Below are 16108 nucleotides of genomic sequence, written 5' to 3'. Positions count from 1 at the left end.
CAGCATCCTCAAGAAATGGGCTTATAGTACACTTGGTTCCTGGGCCTGCTTCATTTATTGATTTATTTGTTTATTTATTTCCCTCTGTAACTATCACTGAAGAACTTCTCCAGGGGAAAGGAGGAGGGAGCGGGAATCAGACTGAAATTTCCAAGTGCTGAGATCGGAGCATCTGTTTCCAGGCTCTGTGGACGTATCCCGGCAGTTTGGCCACTGATCCCTTAAGTCTGCCTCCTGCAGCAGCCTCCCGTGCCTCTTTCTGACGGCGAATTCCTCAGATGTCAGGCGTGCATTTTAAAGGGTTACTTGTGAGGAGAGGCAAGCCGGAGAGAGGAGCCGGAGCGCCTGGCCTGTCAGTCAAGGCGCACGGAGATGTTGCACCAACAGGAGTCGTTTTGACAGAAAAATGCATATAAATTGAATCACTTCAGAGTTATGAAGAGGAGAGGAAAGCAGAAGCCTCTGAAATGGGAGAGAGGCACCCCTCCCACATGAGTCTGGCACAGAAGGATGTGCCCGGGAGCTGAGCAGCCTTTGGACATAACCTTCCATCCGTATATTTGCCTAGGGAGCGTTTTGAGGAGCAACAAAAGGTGTTGGGAGACGCTAAAACGGGAAAATAAATGCACTCAGTGTGCCAAGGGTGTGTGGAGGAGCTGGGACTGGCAGAAGCCCGTGCTGGGCAGAGCATCACGCTGCAACCATTTCTTGCATCTAGCACACAGTCCTGTGCAATGTCACTGTAGGGCTGTGTGTGGTCAGTGGGCAAGAGGGGCTCGGGGACACAGGAGCCACCTCCCCAGCTCTGCCACTGCCCTCCCGTGCCACCCTGGGCACATCACTTGGCCGAGTTTCCCTAAGCCTGGTCCCCTTCTCCTCTTTGTAGCCTGCTGTGTTCTCACTGTCCCTCACAATAGTTTGCACTGTGCATTTTGCTGATTTTCCAAAATGCAAATAGAAATAAAGAACAATGCCAACCAATTTAATTTGCTTTACAGTTCCCGGGACTGAACACCCCCAAAAAAGCTGTTATCACTTTAACTCCTTTTAAGTGGCTAAGAAATCTCCCAGCTGCTCCACACTGCTATTGAAAGGCAACAGATTAACACTTAAAAACCTCTGAGGGGCGTTTTTGGGGGCACCCATCAGCAGATCTGGTGGAGCAGGACCAGCGAGGTCCCTGGGGCTCTGCCTGTCCCCTGCTTGTCCCAGACCAGGAGCCCAGGAGGAGCACGTGTCATTCCAGCCTCCTTTACCTCTGCCTCCCGGATCGAACTCGCCCTCTGTATTTAAAAAAAAGAAAAAAGCAGCAAGAAGGGCTTTTATTGTGAAAAAGAGACTCTTCAAATGCCTGCTCCCCCCTTCCCAGCCTCAGGGAGGTGGGTCTGGGCTGATGCAGAGTTGGAAAACTGGCGGCCGAAGTTGGCCGGGCGTCCGCCCGCCAGGAGTGGGGAGCCCGCGCGGAGGCTGCCCCGAGCCCCGAGGGACACGGGGGTGACAGTGCCTCGGGGAGAGGAGCCGCGTGGATTGGATTTTTTTTAAAAAAACCTTTGATTTGTTTTATTTTTTTTTCTCTCTTTTTTTAAAAAAAAAATATTTCCATTTTATGGTATTTAATGTTCTCGTTTTCTATGGAAGCGTTGCTGGGATCTGGTGCCCAGCCTGGGAGGTGACCGCGTGCCGCCTCTCCTGCGGCGGCGAAGCACGCGAGGAGCAGGACATCGGCTGGCGCTGGGAGCCATGGTATGATTTTGGGGGTTTCCTCCTCGAGCTGGTGGTGGGAAGGGATGCTGGGCCCATGGGACGCGATGCGAGGCCATCCCCCAGCTGCCTCCATCCTCCTTGGGACAAGTCCAGAGGGATCCCTCGTGGGGCTGGAGCATGCAGGCAAGGCTCTGGCATGGATCTGTCCTTCATAACGCTAGGGATGGGCAAAGATAGTGGTTAACAATCAAGGGAGTGTATTTAATCATCTCACAGCAGTGAAAGATAAAAGCTAAAGAATCGAGCGGTGCCTTACCCACCTCTGCTCCACCACCCCTGCAAAACGCGTGTCGGGCAGAGGCTACAGACACATGTGCTGGGCGAGACGGGAGGTGCTGCTGCCACAAACTGCTCTGGTGTCACCCACCCGTGTCACGTCCTGAGAGCATGGCTGGGGTGGCTCAGCGAGCTGGTGCATGCTGTGGGGCCGGTGGTGCTGGTGAGCAGCAGGACGTATGTGTGTGTGTGTATGGGGAGATGTTGCACTTGGCAGCTTCCATCCTACGACTTGCCCGGGCCACTCTGAGTTTCCTGATTAATCAATTTCAGCAGCAGGAAAAATGGGCAAGATGGGCTGTCACCCATTTGGGGACTGGGAATAATTCCTCCCCCCTGAAGAAAAAAGCAAGGCTGCTCTCCCCGTGCCAGGCTTTCTCCTGCAGCACTGCTTTCCCCCACGAGCCTGCACTATGAAGCCTTTCAAAGCGCCTGCAGCGCGTGCCAGGTGCCTGGTGTGGTCTCCCTGCTGGAGCAGAATGGTCATTTTTCACCTGGGTTTCCATTTCTCCTTCGCAAAGGCAGGTCTGAGGATGGGGACGTGGAAATGTCCTTGCACGGTTTCCTACCAGCATCAAAAATTGTTTTTTTGGGGGGTGTTGTTGGGTTTTAAAGCACATCGAGGCCAGGGCTTGGGGCAGCTGGTGGCACTGGGCTGCTCCCCTGTGTCCCCGGCTCCCCTGAAAACACCTCAAATGCCAGCACCGAGCTGGGGGATGGCTGTGTGAGGGAAATGCCTCCTTGCTTCTGGCTCCAAAATCTGCTGGTGAGTAACTTCCAGCGACTCTGCCGCTCTCCCAGCACGAGGCAGTATATATAAGAGGGGCTGACTGCACTTTATTAATGCTCTCGCAGAGATGCCAAATGCTGTAATTACCCCTCCTGCTTCAAAGGCTCAGTAACCCCGCGGCTGCTTGCCTTCCCCAAAGGCAAAGCCCCTCCAGAGCAGGGCTGCTATGGTGTTGGCTGCGGTCATTCGCCCGGTGGGGTCGGCCGGGAGAAGGAAAAGCAGGATGCAAGGAGGCAGAGACAGGCAGGGAGCAGGCTCTCTTCCCTTTTTATTTTTATTTTTTGTCCTGTGTAGGAACTAAAGAAATGGTTTCAATCTAGGGAAATGGTTATCTTTCTGAAGCTGAGGATGGACACGTATGAACAATTCTGTTTTCAATAAAGCCCGGGGATGAATGGCCCCGCTGTCCCTCCCCTCCCCGCCGCAGCTGTGGAATCCCACGAATGCGTTCCTTTGCTCTTCAGGAAGAAAAAATCCCTTAGAGCAAGAGAGGGGAGACTGAGCCAGCCGACTTGTCCATCCTCCACCAAAATGCGTCCAAGGGAATCTGGAGCCAGTCTTGCCAAGAGCCCCCGCAGGGCACTGAGCACGTGTGCCTCTTCTCCAGGGCTGGTCCACCAGCTCAACATGAAGACTGGAAATGAATGGATCAAAATCCACCCCCCCCCCAACCCAACTGTAGGAAAAATGTAACCCCCAATAAAAGGAGTAAGACTGGATCAGGTGCCAAAAATGTGTAAGAGAGTTTTGGTGGTTCTTCAGGCACTCATCACCAGGATCGGTAAACTCGCCAAGAGCAAGAAGGGAATAAAACTTGGTTTTATTTAAATGTATTCATCTCTGTTTGGCCCAGAACATGCTGAAAAAAAAAATAAATAAAATAAAAATGTCACCTCCCAGCACCTTTGCTCTTTGCTGAAAGGAGCTGAAGCAGCACAACCCCACTGGAGATGCAAGGCCGAAGTTGGTGAGCGGCTCAGGAATACACAGGGAGAAGATTTAGGGTGGGGGACATTGTGAGGAAGGGGACTTGAGAGGAACCTTCCTCACTGCTGTCACTGTCCTGGCTTTGGGCATCCTGTAGAAATTATTAGTGTGAGCAGAAAAGCAGCCGTGTCCCTTGCTGCGGCTGGAAGCGAGCCGCTGAGGAGCAGGACTTCTGATTCCTGAAGAAGGTGGGGAAAAAAATGTCATGTTGTTTCCCAGCAGAAGGAAACCAGGTGTGTGGAGGCTGTGCATGTGAGGGGTTAGCAGCGAAGGACCCCGGCATGTGGTCTGCAGGCTGCTGCCCTCCTCCCGAGCATCCTCTGCGCAGTCCCCGACGCACAAAGGCAGCACTGTTGGAAGGGAGCGGGCGCGCGGGGCGCAGATGTTGCGCGAGGGAAAGCCACATCTGCTCTGCTGGGGAAGGGGCCCTCCTGCTGCTTCCCCCCGCGGATGGGAAAGCTGGCCTGCGTGTGGCTTGACTTGAGTGTAACAGGAGGGCAGGGAGATGGGGGCAAGGGAAACACCACGGGGATTTCAAACAAATTTTTAAAGTCAGTGCTCGGAGGGAACGGCATCACCAACATCATTTTATTCTTCCATGCTGGGGCGCTGCCTGGCACTTGTCTCAGGCTGCTGACCACCTCCATCGGGCTGTCCAAAATGTAGCAAAGCACGGCAAGCTTTAAAGTCCCATCCCGGGCAATTTAACTTTGTCGTTTTCTGGTTTGGTTTGGACACGCTCGTGGGAAGAGCTGAGCGCCAGCTCGGCGGGTACGGCTGGCTCTGCGGGACAGCCCCAGCACCGCGTGGCAGCAGGTCTGGGTTCCCTCCCGCCCCAGGATTGCTGTGACCCCCTTTTGTGTGTCTGGTGGGGTCTGAAGGCAGCCAGGCTCCCCTTGAGTCTGGCAGCTGTGATTTAATAGCTGTCTTAGGTAAAGCCCTGCTCGGCGAGCGGTACCTCTTCCCCGGGCAGGATGATATAGGAAGGCACTTAAACGCTTGAATCTTGGGTGACTGGTGAAGGGTTTCCTTCAGCTCAGGCTCTGGGGGAGAAGAGGTTGGGTCTCCTGGCCGCTGCGAGCCTGCCTGTTGTTAAAACCACGCATTTTCCAGCCGAAAACAAGAGGATGGGGCTGATCCCCTCCTGGAGGTGATGCCACGCCGCCAGCCTGGTTGATGCACAGCCCTGCTCTCCTGGGCAGCTGTGGTGGGTGCCAGGCTTTGGAGACACTCCTGGGGGTGGCAGGCAGTAGGAGAAGGGCTTCTGGTGGCTTTTCAAGCAATTTTTGTTAAAATCAGTCGCGGTGGGCTGCGTTGCCTGCTGTCCACACGGTTTTGTGCTTATTTGGCAGGCTCCAGAGGAGAGCAGGGATGGATCCCGCTTTTAAAGGCCACGCATTTCTATGGCATCTTTTTGAGTTTTAGGGCTGTTCCTCACATTCCTGGATAATGAAGTTTTGGGTTTGTTTTCCTTTTTCTTCCACGCTCAACAAAGCCAATTTGATGCACTTTGCAAAGCAATTGAAAACAGGCTTCTCCGCTTCAAATTCCTCCAAGGTCCAAGCGCCCCGGGAACAAAGTGTGGAGGATAAAATCCTCTGACCCACACTTAGAAAATGTTACCCCGAGTGGCCAGGCCATGCCCTCGGGAGCCCGGGCTGTGCTGTATGTCCACCTGACGAGTGAGCGTATGCATTGTTTACTCCTTGGCATCCTGGCGCGAGCCGTACCTCTCTGACGCGTTTTTATGGGTTTTGCTTCAGCTTGCCTGCTGGGAAATGTACCTAATTTCTAGAGAAGACGTGCTGTACTGTCAGTTTGTCAAGCTGGCAAAGCAGAGCGGTATGTATGGTTTTCATTTCAGGCTGAATTGAAGCCATAGCTTAAAGTGCAGTATTTTTTACAGCACAGACTCGGAGAAAGTCTCTTTGGAAAAGGATTTACCCTGGGTTTATAAATACAGCACCATTTCTGCGATGTTATATCATCTAGATTATTATTAAGTTTGTAATATTGACTGCCAGAAATAACATAGAGGCTGTACTTGCACTTTTTTTCCCCTTATTATTGTCGATGTGGCAGTGAAATCCAGGCTCCCCGAGCCGAGCAGGGAAAGGGCTGCGGTGGCCCTGGTCCAGGCTCATGGAGCAAGATTCAGGCTCGGCTGTAACCAAACCGAGCCTGCCCACAGAGGGGACAAAGTGGTTCCAGGCACTAAGGATGCTTCAACCACTCGCCCTGCAAACCACCTTGACGTAACAAAAAAACAAATTGTAATTGTTCCCATCCGTTTGGCTCCCTGTGGCCAGTGTTGCTCTGCAGCTGTGGATTAAAAAGGGGTTTTCCCACTGTATTTGCCACGCTCCCCGAATGGCTCTTGCATGCTCCCCCAAGGGTGTGAGATTTCCTGATTAAAGCCAGTCTCGGCTGCTGTGCCTGGACAAATGCTTTCTGCACCATCACAGTAAGGGGAAGGGTTTCCAAGTGTGTTCATGAATGTTGGCGGCAGTGCTCAAGGTCTGATTTTAGGAACCCAAAAAGCAGCAGAGGTGTTGTTATTTGGGTTGTTTTAGGCAGGGCTCTGAAAAACACTCAGGTGTGTGTGGGATTTCTGGGAAACCCCTCAGTTTTTGCCATGCGGGTCTAACACACAGACCTGGAGCTGCACAGGAGGAGGCTGGCATAAGCTGAGTGTGAGTGAAGCATTCCTCCCTCCCAGCAGCTCCATTTTGCTGCACTGTGCTGTATTTCTGGGAGAGAAACAATTAAATGAGAGCTATAAAGCTAAATCACTCCAAATGCACCATCACGAGCTCTTGGAAGCTGTTTTAAATCTGCTCAGTCCTTGAGAGGGAGACCTGGAAGGAAAACCCACTTGGGCCCTCATAGGTTTTTGCGTAGTGCTCGATCAGCTGATGAGGTACAGATGAAACATTTCCTCTGGCACAGGCTGCCCAGAGAAGCTGTGGGTGCACCATCCCTGGAGGTGTTCAAGGCCAGGCTGGATGGGGCTTTGGGCAGCCTGGTCTGGTGGGAGGTGTCCCTGCCCATGGCAGAGGGTTGGAACTGGGTGATCTTTAAGGTCCCTTCCAACACAAACCATCCTGTGATTCTCATGAGCTGCCTTCTGGAAGTCACTCTGGCTGCTGGCTCTCACCTCCAGAGCTTTTGAGCTCTTGCTTTTTTAAGCTTTTCCTCTTACAAATGTGAGAAAAATCTCAAATAATTTTCTTCAGACAGGATCTTCTGTGAAGCTATTTTATTCGCGATTGCAATGGCAGGCGTCCTGTCAATCAGGAGCGCATTTTAGTAAACAAAGCATAACCTTTTATCCCCTGTTACCCGACGCCTGATCACCTCCCGTTTCTTCACTGGCTGAGTACTACAGGTTCACAAGCTACTCAACGCTCCTCTATACCACAGATGTACAATTTTTCTTTTTTTCAACCCTTTAATTTCTCCTTTCTTATGTTTTGAGAACTTGTGATCTTTGTTTTACTGTTCTCACACTGCTCATCCTGTTTTTCTCAAACTTCTACCTTCTTTTGGAACAGTGAGGCCTTCTGCTGTCCACTTATTTACTTAGCATTTCTCCTTATTATGACTACACAACTACCTTGGAATAAAGAAAAATAATTTTCTACTGCAAAAATACAACTTTGTTTCTCACACAAACAATTCCTTATCCCTTCCTTGGCAATATACCATCCCGCTATGTCTGCTGTGGATATATTTGTGCTTCCAAAATAAATAATTGCGAAGCGAAGAGGAACAAGGCCCTCATTCCTGCTCATTGTCCTGAGCCTCATCGCTGAATTGCTTGGAAATGTCTCTGTAAAGCATGAGAGTGGTGCTGGGCTGGAAAGCTTATAAAGAGATTATACAATATGTTGGCCATCATGCAGGTCACAGCCAGTGAGGTGGTCTTTCACCAGCACCAGCGCTGTGATGCTGGGGAGGCCTTGAGGGCAAAGCAGACACGTTGGCTTAGCACAGTATCTGCTCATAGCTGTGTTTACAACCCATATTGTTTTTGCAAGTCCATCCCAGCAAACAGCACTAAAACATGGTGGCACCCATCTAAAAGCAGTTTCTTCATGCTGGCAATTAGAACATTTTGGGTTTCAGATAGAGAAGCTTGCACCTTTTCTAAATGTAGGCTGCAATATCTTCTGATCAGCTCTTGCAAGCTCTTATCCATGCTGAGTGCAGTGCTGGCAGGGCTGGGTCTTAGCACACACTGCACTTCCCTCCCATGAGGGCACTGAGGTCTGAATTTTGGGCTGAGTGTGCAACTGAGACAGGAACCACTGGAGTGAGGCGTTCAGGAGAAAAAGCTCTTAGGAACTGGAAAATGCTCCCACCCATCCAGGTATTTGCTCTGTGTTGGCCTGTGTCTGTGGTCTACACTAAGGATGCTGTGGAAATGTAGTCCTTCAAAACCACAGCTCAGCTTGTATCCCCCCTTCTGTTTCCTGATTTCCTTTAGGGTTTATTCAGCTTCGCAGCTCCCCAGTCAAATATGGATGCAGGCGGGTGAGTGGATGCAGCAGAGCTCAGGGAATAGCACAGCAAGCTGCAGGCTGCGGCAGAAGAAAAGGCAGTGTGGACATTCAGCCTTATTAAAAAAAAAAAAAAAAGAAAAAAAAAAGATAAAAGAGGAATGTTTTCTATTTCTGGTCCTGCGTGCTCTGATTTTGAGTGGTATGACTCCTCTGACACACACAAAGGCCTATCGTGGGAGGCTTTGGGCATCAGGAGCTCAAAGTGACCGTGGCAACACATCTCAGGGCGGCTGGGAAGGGCCACCTGGAAAAGTCTGGGGGAATACCATTGCTGATGATCTTTTTTTTTTTTTTTTTTTTTTTTTTTTTTTTTCATTCCTTGAGTTTTCAAAGCAAATATTTGAAGAATTCATCAGGCATAAGGTGGTCCTGTACACCAGCACTGCAGACATTACAGCATCTCCACTGGGTCAGCTCTTTCCCTGACCAACTCCCTGGGGGACCATAGGCTAATTTCTGACCCAAATCGTGCTATGGCCGCTTGTGTCCCCCAGCCGAGTCCCTTTTTCTGACATGCCCCATGGGCTGGGACCACTAGTGACACTCTCCTTTCTGACCCACAGGCCCAGCGACCATGGCGAAGGACGGGATTGAAGCACCCTCCCCTGGTGGCCCTGGGGGTCCTGCTGGCCCTGGCCCTGCTGGCGCTCACCCACCTGCCCCCACCGCCTACCGGGGTCCACGGCCGGGCCCGGTCCCTTCGCATGGCACCAGTGCCCATATCACAGTCCCCAGCCCCCCGGCCCCGGCAGGACACAGCCACCACCCTGTGTGGGCACAAGCCGCCCACCCGGAGGACAAGGAGGCACCAGGGGGACAGTCGGCAGCTGAGGGAGCTGGGCATGCCGTCCCCTTTGTCTTCTGTGGAGCAGCCATGTTGGCGGGGCAACCCCCAACATGGGGACAGGTTGCGTCTTGGTGGGACAGCCCCGCCGTGGCTCTCTGATGATGACATCCAGAAGATGAAGCTGCTGGCCCACGGGCAGGTGGTCTCCAAAACCCGTGTGCCAGCCCACGGGCAGGTCCTGCGTGTCCGCCTGCACACTGAAGGGGATCCCCAGCCCACCAGCCCCCAGGGGGACTGTGGGGATGGGCGCTGCGGGCTCATCAAACGCCCTGGGGACCTCTACGAGGTGGTGGCTTTCCACCTGGACAGGGTCTTGGGGCTGAACAGGAGCCTGCCCGCTGTGGCCCGTCGCTTCTCTAGCCCCATCCTGCCCTACAGCTACACCAACGGTGCTACACGGCCCGTCATCTGGTGGGCACCCGACGTCCAGCACCTGGAGGACACCAACAACGACCAGAACTCCTGCGCCCTGGGGTGGCTGCAGTACCAGGAGATGCTGCGGACTCACGGCAGGGCCCCGGTGGTGGGGGACACTCCCTGCAAGAGCATCCAGCATGGCGAGTGGGGACGCCTGGCGCTCTTCGACTTCCTCCTGCAGGTAGGGCTGAGGTGAGGGCGGCTGTCTGTTGTGCCAGGTGGGACACTGCATCCTCCTGTGTACACCTCTGTCATCTCTTTCTCTTCTGTGAGTTGTGTAGGCTGTGTTGTCCTGGGAGTGCATGCCAAAATGTGAGTCAAAAATTACTGCTTTTTGCTGCTGGGGTAACTTTTGGCACCTTCTGGGACATCTCGATGATGTTGCCTCCACCTTGCACATTACCCCTTCTTGGGTGGTGAATCTCACGCAGGACTTGTGTGAGCTTGTGGTGAACATCAGCAACCAGTGGCACTAAAAGTAAGAAAAACATCCCTAAAACCTGCACCAGGGTCTGCCCTGCTTTCATATCTGCACACAGCACCGGGGCTGAACATGGCCTGTCAAGAAGCAAGGAGAACCAGGGAGCATGCACCCAAAGCTGAGCTCAGCTCTGTATGGTGGGATGTCCCAAGCAAAATTCAAACAATAATAAAAATGCAGTGGAAAGCAGCACTTTTTTATTATTATTATTTTTATTATTATTATTATTTCCCTCTGTAAAGATTTGCATTTTAGCTGGATCATTGGTGAAAATCAGAGAAACCTGAGGAGCTGAAGCTGTACCATTAAAAAGGTGGTGGCTCTTTGCTTGTTGAAGAAGTTCCAGGCTGGTGGGTGATCCATGACACTGCCAAGTGCCTCAGGAGCATGGTCCAACCTCCAGGCTGGTGAAGCTCAGCTGCAGGCTGGGGTGGGAAGAGGCTGGAGCTTCTCTTGCTTCAGATGCTGAAGAGAAGAGTGAATGCAAAGGGTTCCGTTTTTCTGCTCAGCCCTGGGGATGTCAACATTTCAAGAATTCCTCAACTTTCAAGCCCATGCAAGGTCCCTCTGACAAAATAAAAATAAAAAATAAAAATCCCTGCCACCAGGCAACTTTCCTTCATCTCCCCATCACAGCACAACACTAGAAGGCATGAGTCCAATTTTTTTCCCCAAAGTTGGCTGTCTTTAAACAAACATATATATACATATATACACACATATATATATATATCTTTCATGCTGCTCATAAAATGTTAATTTTCTGGGGGCTTGGGTTTCATAATTGCTGACTTCATAGAGGAGATGGATGTCCGCTCTCATGTGTTCCAACTTCATCCCGCCCTGGCTCTCCTTGCTCTGCATCACGTGGATGCTGCAGCTGCTCAGGACAGGGCATTCCTGGGTGAAGGCAGCATCTCCTGCACCAGCCCCGTGGCTTTGATGTATTTACTCCAGAGACATACTGCTGGTATGGGGAATTTTCATCCCTACCCCTCTGTACAGTAGTGCTTTCCTCCTCCTCCTCCTCCTCAGGATTAACAGTCTGATCTGGAAAACCATAGCCTGCTGCTGCCAGGGATTACCACAGCGTCACAGGCAGTTATCATTTATTTGGGAGTAACCTTGAGGAGGAAAAAGGGGTTTCTTTTGGAAAAAAAAAAAAAAAAAAAAGCCTGTTTATGTACCTCAGGGCTGCAACTTTCATTATTAGACAAGGGGAAACTATCTGAAACAGCAATTATATATATAAACACATATACTTTAAAAAAATGGAGGAAGAAAAAAAATACCATTAAAATGTTTGTTCTCATTACTCTTTCTGTTTTTTTGGCACGGCCTGGCTATTAATCTTTATAACCTCAGACTACGGCTGGCAGAGGAGACGCAGTCATGGTTGGGCTTGGAAATATTTTAGATGAAACAGCCAAACAAATGAGAAGATTAACCAGTCCCTTTCCCTCCCCCAGGCCAAAATACCATTGAATGCAATGGAAAAGCTGAGTCTCTAGGAGAAAAAAGCATCCAGTTTTAAGGAGATTTTCCTGCAGAGGGCCAAAACAGTGGAGTAATAAATCAAGGGGCAATCCGCTGGCTTTTTCTCAATAACTCAATGGGATCCTCCCATGTGGAAAAGTCACATAAAGAGGCATGAAGCCAGCAGGATACTGTAGTAATGAAATAATGTCTCTAGCATCTTGCAGCATGTACTGAGGAGAGCGGGAAGCCATGAACTTTGAGCCCTTCCGTGCAGCCCTGAGCCAGGCATTGAGATCTTCGTGATCTTCTTCTAAAAGGTTTTAAAATTTGGCCTCTTCTGCATTATTTGCTCCTTACAACACACACATACACACAGTGTTTGCAAATAGGAGAGTTTCAGGCTGCTGGCTGTCCCCTACAACCTATGTCCACCTGAGCCCCATAGGCCTGAGGTGTCAGGAGAAAGAGACCTCTCCTTGCAGAACCCTACCATGGGTAAAATGCAGAGCTCTGTTGAAAGGGAGCAGCTACTGGCTTCATCCTGTGCCTTAAAAAGAGCCAAAACCACCAGCACACTCAGGCTGCACCCCTGCAGCAGCATCCCTGTCTCCCTCTGAGGCCATCCTATCCTCACTGGGACCTCTGTTTAATCTGGAAATTGGCTCAACTACCCCAAAATGAAGACTGTGAGGGTAAGCCTGCCCCCCACCCACACTATGATCAAGCTTTTAAGGACATGGCCACCTTCCTTGTTGCTCTCTGTGTTTCAGAGCTTTTTTTTTGCTGACAGCTGGGGAATGCAGAAGCCGAGGACTTCATCCAGACACTGTGGTGACGGCCACAGGCATCTTTGGGGCTGCTCCACAAGCCCAACAGTCTCAGACTCCTGGGCTCTCCCCAGCCCCCTTCTCTTTTCCGTGATGCAAGAGTTAGTCAGGCTCTTTGGCGTCCTACTTGAGAGCTCCAGCAATCACAGACTATCTCTGATGGATGCTTTCCCATCAACAACACCCTCCTTACAAAAAGCAGAAAGACGAAAAAAAAAAACAAAAAACTGGTATTTCATCAACTATTTGACCCCCAGATGACTTTTCAGGCTCAATCCTTCAGGATGTAGCGGTCCTTGTGGGCCCAACTTCTTTCAGAGGACAGTCACCCCTAATTTTCCTAAGTTTCCTCTCCATCAGGAATCTGGAAGCAGTGGCACCCAGTGCTGGGAGAAGCAGTCCCCATCCCAGACAACGCTGGGCCTGAAGAGGAGCTTAAATCAAGGGTGCTCGTGACAGGTTATGAGCTGAGCAGATGGCAGAAGGTGCGGCTCCTCTGTCTGTGTTGCAGCAGCAAGGCCCCATGTTCATTAGGGCCACTCAAGCTCTGATGAGAAGCGAATGTCAGTGACATGGGGACAACCAGGGGGAGGGGGAGCTGGTCCGTGTGTCAGAGCTGCTCTCAGGGAGTCAACAACGAGCTCGTCCGTGTCCCAGGGCCCATGTGGGACACCAGCGTCAGCCCCCACTCTACACCCACGTGGGTCTGGCAGCAGCTCCCTTGGTTTCAGATGTTTGTGGGGGAAAGGAAGGATGGGCAGAGCCCCGCTCTGTGCAGGCTGTCCCTGTCTCCTTCCTTGTGGCCTTTCTCCAGGCGCCCTTCAGCCTCACTCCCCCTGCCTCCCGCTGCCGGCAGTGTTGGCAGACGTCGGAGTGGTGCTCGGAAGCCTTGACTCATCCCCACCACCACAACCGCATCGTCCTCACCACGGCCTCTCCTTCCCCTGCTCGGCGTCTTGGGCTCTGGATTTCTGTACCCTGGTGGCTTTTGCAGAAACCAGCTGGGCTGGTTCACTGGGATCCTGGGACAGAAATTCTCCTGGCCATAGTGACCACGGGCATCCTGAGCTCTGACACCAGCGACCCCAGCAGCCTTCATCTTGCAGCCGGGCTGCCCACCAGTGAGCTTTCCTTGCTTCCCTGGCACGAATGGCTGATCCATCTGCAGGAGCTGAAATACATACATTTTATACATACACCAAGGCAGGGTTATTGAAGCTGGGCCTGGCAGAGATTTATTTGTTTTAAAATCAGCTCCCCTCGTCCCTCTGAGGCAGGGTGATGTGCTGGGAGCAGCCAAGCAGCTCAGGGCTGCCGCAGGGATTGGGGTGGGGAGGGGGATACACAGGGGCTTAGCAGAGCCTGCAAGTAATTAAGTACAGATTAGTTAAAAGAAGTTACCGTGGACTAACTCAAATGTCACGCAGGCACCGTGTAAAGCACAGATTGCTTTTTCCCTTACCGACTCTCTTCCACTCATCTTCTTTTTATTGAGAGCTGTGTAGGACTCAGGGATGGATGAAACGGTGTATAAGAAAGGTGCCCAAATAAAATGTCACCCAGTGAACCAAGGCTTAGCCTGAGAAAAAAAATCTCTTTCTGAAGTTTTGCAACCTAGGTTTTCTGGGTTGTTTCGGGGGTTATTTTGCCTTCCTCACTGTGTCCTTCTTCCCTTTGTTTCAGCTGCAAGCATGGCCCATTTGGTCTGTGCAGATATGGAGCGTGGTGTCTGAACTCCAGCAGAACAGCTTGTCACTGTCACCTTTATCAGGCTCTTCTCCAAGCCCAAGGGGTTTTGCAAGTCAGCTCAGCTTCTTTGTGCTTCCCTGCCCCTCTTTTATGCACTGGTGTAAGCAGCTTTTCCACTCAATGCCCACTAAGGATCCTTAAAAGCATTTTATTTTCCTCTGAGCAAGAAAAGCTCCATGTGAGAATCCCCAGGACCTGCCCATCCCAGCTGTCTGCCCCAGCTGAGGACCCCAAATGTCTCCCACAGGTTCACGACCGCCTGGACCGATACTGCTGTGGGTTTGAGCCTGACCCCTCTGAGCCCTGCGTGGAGGAGATGCTCCACGAGAAGTGCCGAAACCCAGCCGAGCTGGTCCTGGTGCACATCCTGGTACGTCCCCAGCCCTTGTGGCTCTTTCCCTTGTCCCACATCCCAGGGGCTGCTCTGGCTTAAAAATGAAGGTTTCTGGGATGCGTTGGCAGCTGCTGGCCCCCAGAGGCTCTCAGGGTTACTCAATACACCCGACACCCAGCCTAAAACACCAGGCTGGTGACTGCCCACAGTAGGTGAGCTGCTCCTTCCCGTCACCACTGGCAGGTCCGGAGCAGCGCCCCGTCCCGCCTGGTGTTCATCGACAACGCAGGCCGGCCGCAGCAGCCAGAGGCAAAGCTCAACTTCAGGCTCCTGCAGGGCATAGACAGGTAAGGTGGGCAATGCGCACACTCCTGGTGGGACATCTCTCCACTCCTGCAGAGTCTTTGACGATATCTGCAAACCTGCTGGGAGTCCCTTTAACCAGTCAAGCATCCCTGTGAAGCAGGGCCGCCTCCCACCCAGGACTGGGCAGGTAGGTGGGCTCCAAAACCCATCACCAGGACTGGGTCTTCACTCTGGGTCTTTACACACTGGTGCAAATCAGGGGTGGCTCCTTGGCCAGGTGGAGTTGCAGTGATGTGAAGCCAGACAGAGGGAAAACCTGTCTGTTTTCACATGTCCTGGTGAAGCGGGTCAGGGTGGCCGATGGCAGTCTGTCTCCATCCCATGTATCTCTTTCAGCTTCCCGGAGACGGCTGTGGCCGTGCTGAGGTCGGGCTGCTTGGGCCGCCGGCTGCTGGAGTCGCTGTACATGGACCGGGAGCTCTGGGAGAGCCAGGGCGGTGCCGCGGGGCTGAGACCTCTGCTGCGGACCCTCGAGAGGCGGGGGCAGGTCCTGCTGAGGTACCTCCAGCAGCACAACCTGACGGCGGTGAGGGACACGCCGCGCTGAACCCCGTGGTGGGTGGGCCTCATGTCCTCGGTTTTTGTGATGTGGAGCTGCGTGTGGGTTCTGGCTTCTCCAAAAGGTGGTTTTCTTATTTAACACCCCACTGGTGGGATGTCCTGGAAAAGGAGAAGGGATTGTACGAAAGATGAGGAGTAGACCTTCTCCAGAGACATCCCATGAATGTTTGAGAAAGGCACTAAGCAAGATTTATCATGCAATGATCACAGCATGAAATTTTCAAAGGAGGTGCATGTCCATGAGATTTTGGGTGCCTTCACTCCTCTCTCCTCCCCAGCATCTTTGAAAACTGCAGGTGTGACCAGCTGAACAGACGGAGAGCCTGGGAAGGGATGGCCAAGCAGTGAGAGGCACTGCTCAGGGCCGAGGGAAGTCACTGACAATCTTCCCATGGCTTGCACTGGACTTTTTTTGATGATACTTTCATCATTCCCGAAATAATAAAAGCAGAGAATCTGGAGAGGTATGGGGAAAAGCAGAGGAGACCTTCCAAAGCAAGTACAAGTCACCAGAGCTGAGCTCTGTCTTCCCCTATGGAAGAGGTGACGCGTGCCTGATGTCTGCATGAAGCTTTCTCTAAGGTTAGCAGAAAAAAAATCCTTTAACAAACATGCAGGGTTATTTCAGCAGAAGGCAACTGGGCGCAAAATGCATTCTGCGTGTG

General features: G+C 51.9%; 2 protein-coding genes across 4 annotated transcripts in view; one reads left to right on the top strand and one right to left on the bottom strand.

The window, feature by feature from the left end:
* The first annotated feature begins 1387 nt into the window (after positions 1 to 1387).
* GASK1A (golgi associated kinase 1A) lies at positions 1388 to 16041 on the top strand. Of its 3 annotated transcripts, none has more exons than XM_035318102.1 (5): positions 1388 to 1743; positions 8946 to 9827; positions 14430 to 14552; positions 14760 to 14863; positions 15219 to 16041. In XM_035318102.1, exons 1-5 carry the CDS (start codon positions 1741 to 1743, stop codon positions 15427 to 15429), a joined length of 1323 nt encoding a protein of 440 aa, XP_035173993.1. In that variant the 5' UTR covers positions 1388 to 1740; the 3' UTR covers positions 15430 to 16041. The 3 variants fall into 3 exon arrangements, with proteins under 3 accessions (XP_035173993.1, XP_035173992.1, XP_035173994.1); XM_035318101.1 differs by lacking the exon at positions 1388 to 1743 and adding an exon at positions 2618 to 2806; XM_035318103.1 differs by lacking the exon at positions 1388 to 1743 and adding an exon at positions 5093 to 5659.
* POMGNT2 (protein O-linked mannose N-acetylglucosaminyltransferase 2 (beta 1,4-)) overlaps positions 10365 to 16108 on the bottom strand; it is a 46307-nt gene continuing 40563 nt past the window's right edge. Inside the window, exon 3 of the transcript XR_004748303.1 lies at positions 10365 to 10694. The gene's annotated coding sequence lies outside the window, so the exon portion shown is untranslated. The remainder of the gene's footprint in view (positions 10695 to 16108) is intronic.

This window comes from Oxyura jamaicensis, chromosome 2 (genome assembly GCF_011077185.1).
Source record: "Oxyura jamaicensis isolate SHBP4307 breed ruddy duck chromosome 2, BPBGC_Ojam_1.0, whole genome shotgun sequence".
NCBI lineage: Eukaryota > Metazoa > Chordata > Aves > Anseriformes > Anatidae > Oxyura > Oxyura jamaicensis.
Note: the sequence above shows the minus strand (reverse complement) of the source record. Positions and strands in the feature narration are given on the sequence as shown.

Excerpts from the sequence above, each read along its gene's own strand:
- GASK1A (XM_035318101.1), top strand. The coding sequence starts at position 2,774 with ATGCCTCCTTGCTTCTGGCTCCAAAATCTGCTG. Across the intron at positions 2,807-8,945 it reads TCTGGCTCCAAAATCTGCTG|GCCCAGCGACCATGGCGAAG; the intron begins GTGAGTAACTTC and ends TCTGACCCACAG. Across the intron at positions 14,864-15,218 it reads CTCCTGCAGGGCATAGACAG|CTTCCCGGAGACGGCTGTGG; the intron begins GTAAGGTGGGCA and ends TATCTCTTTCAG.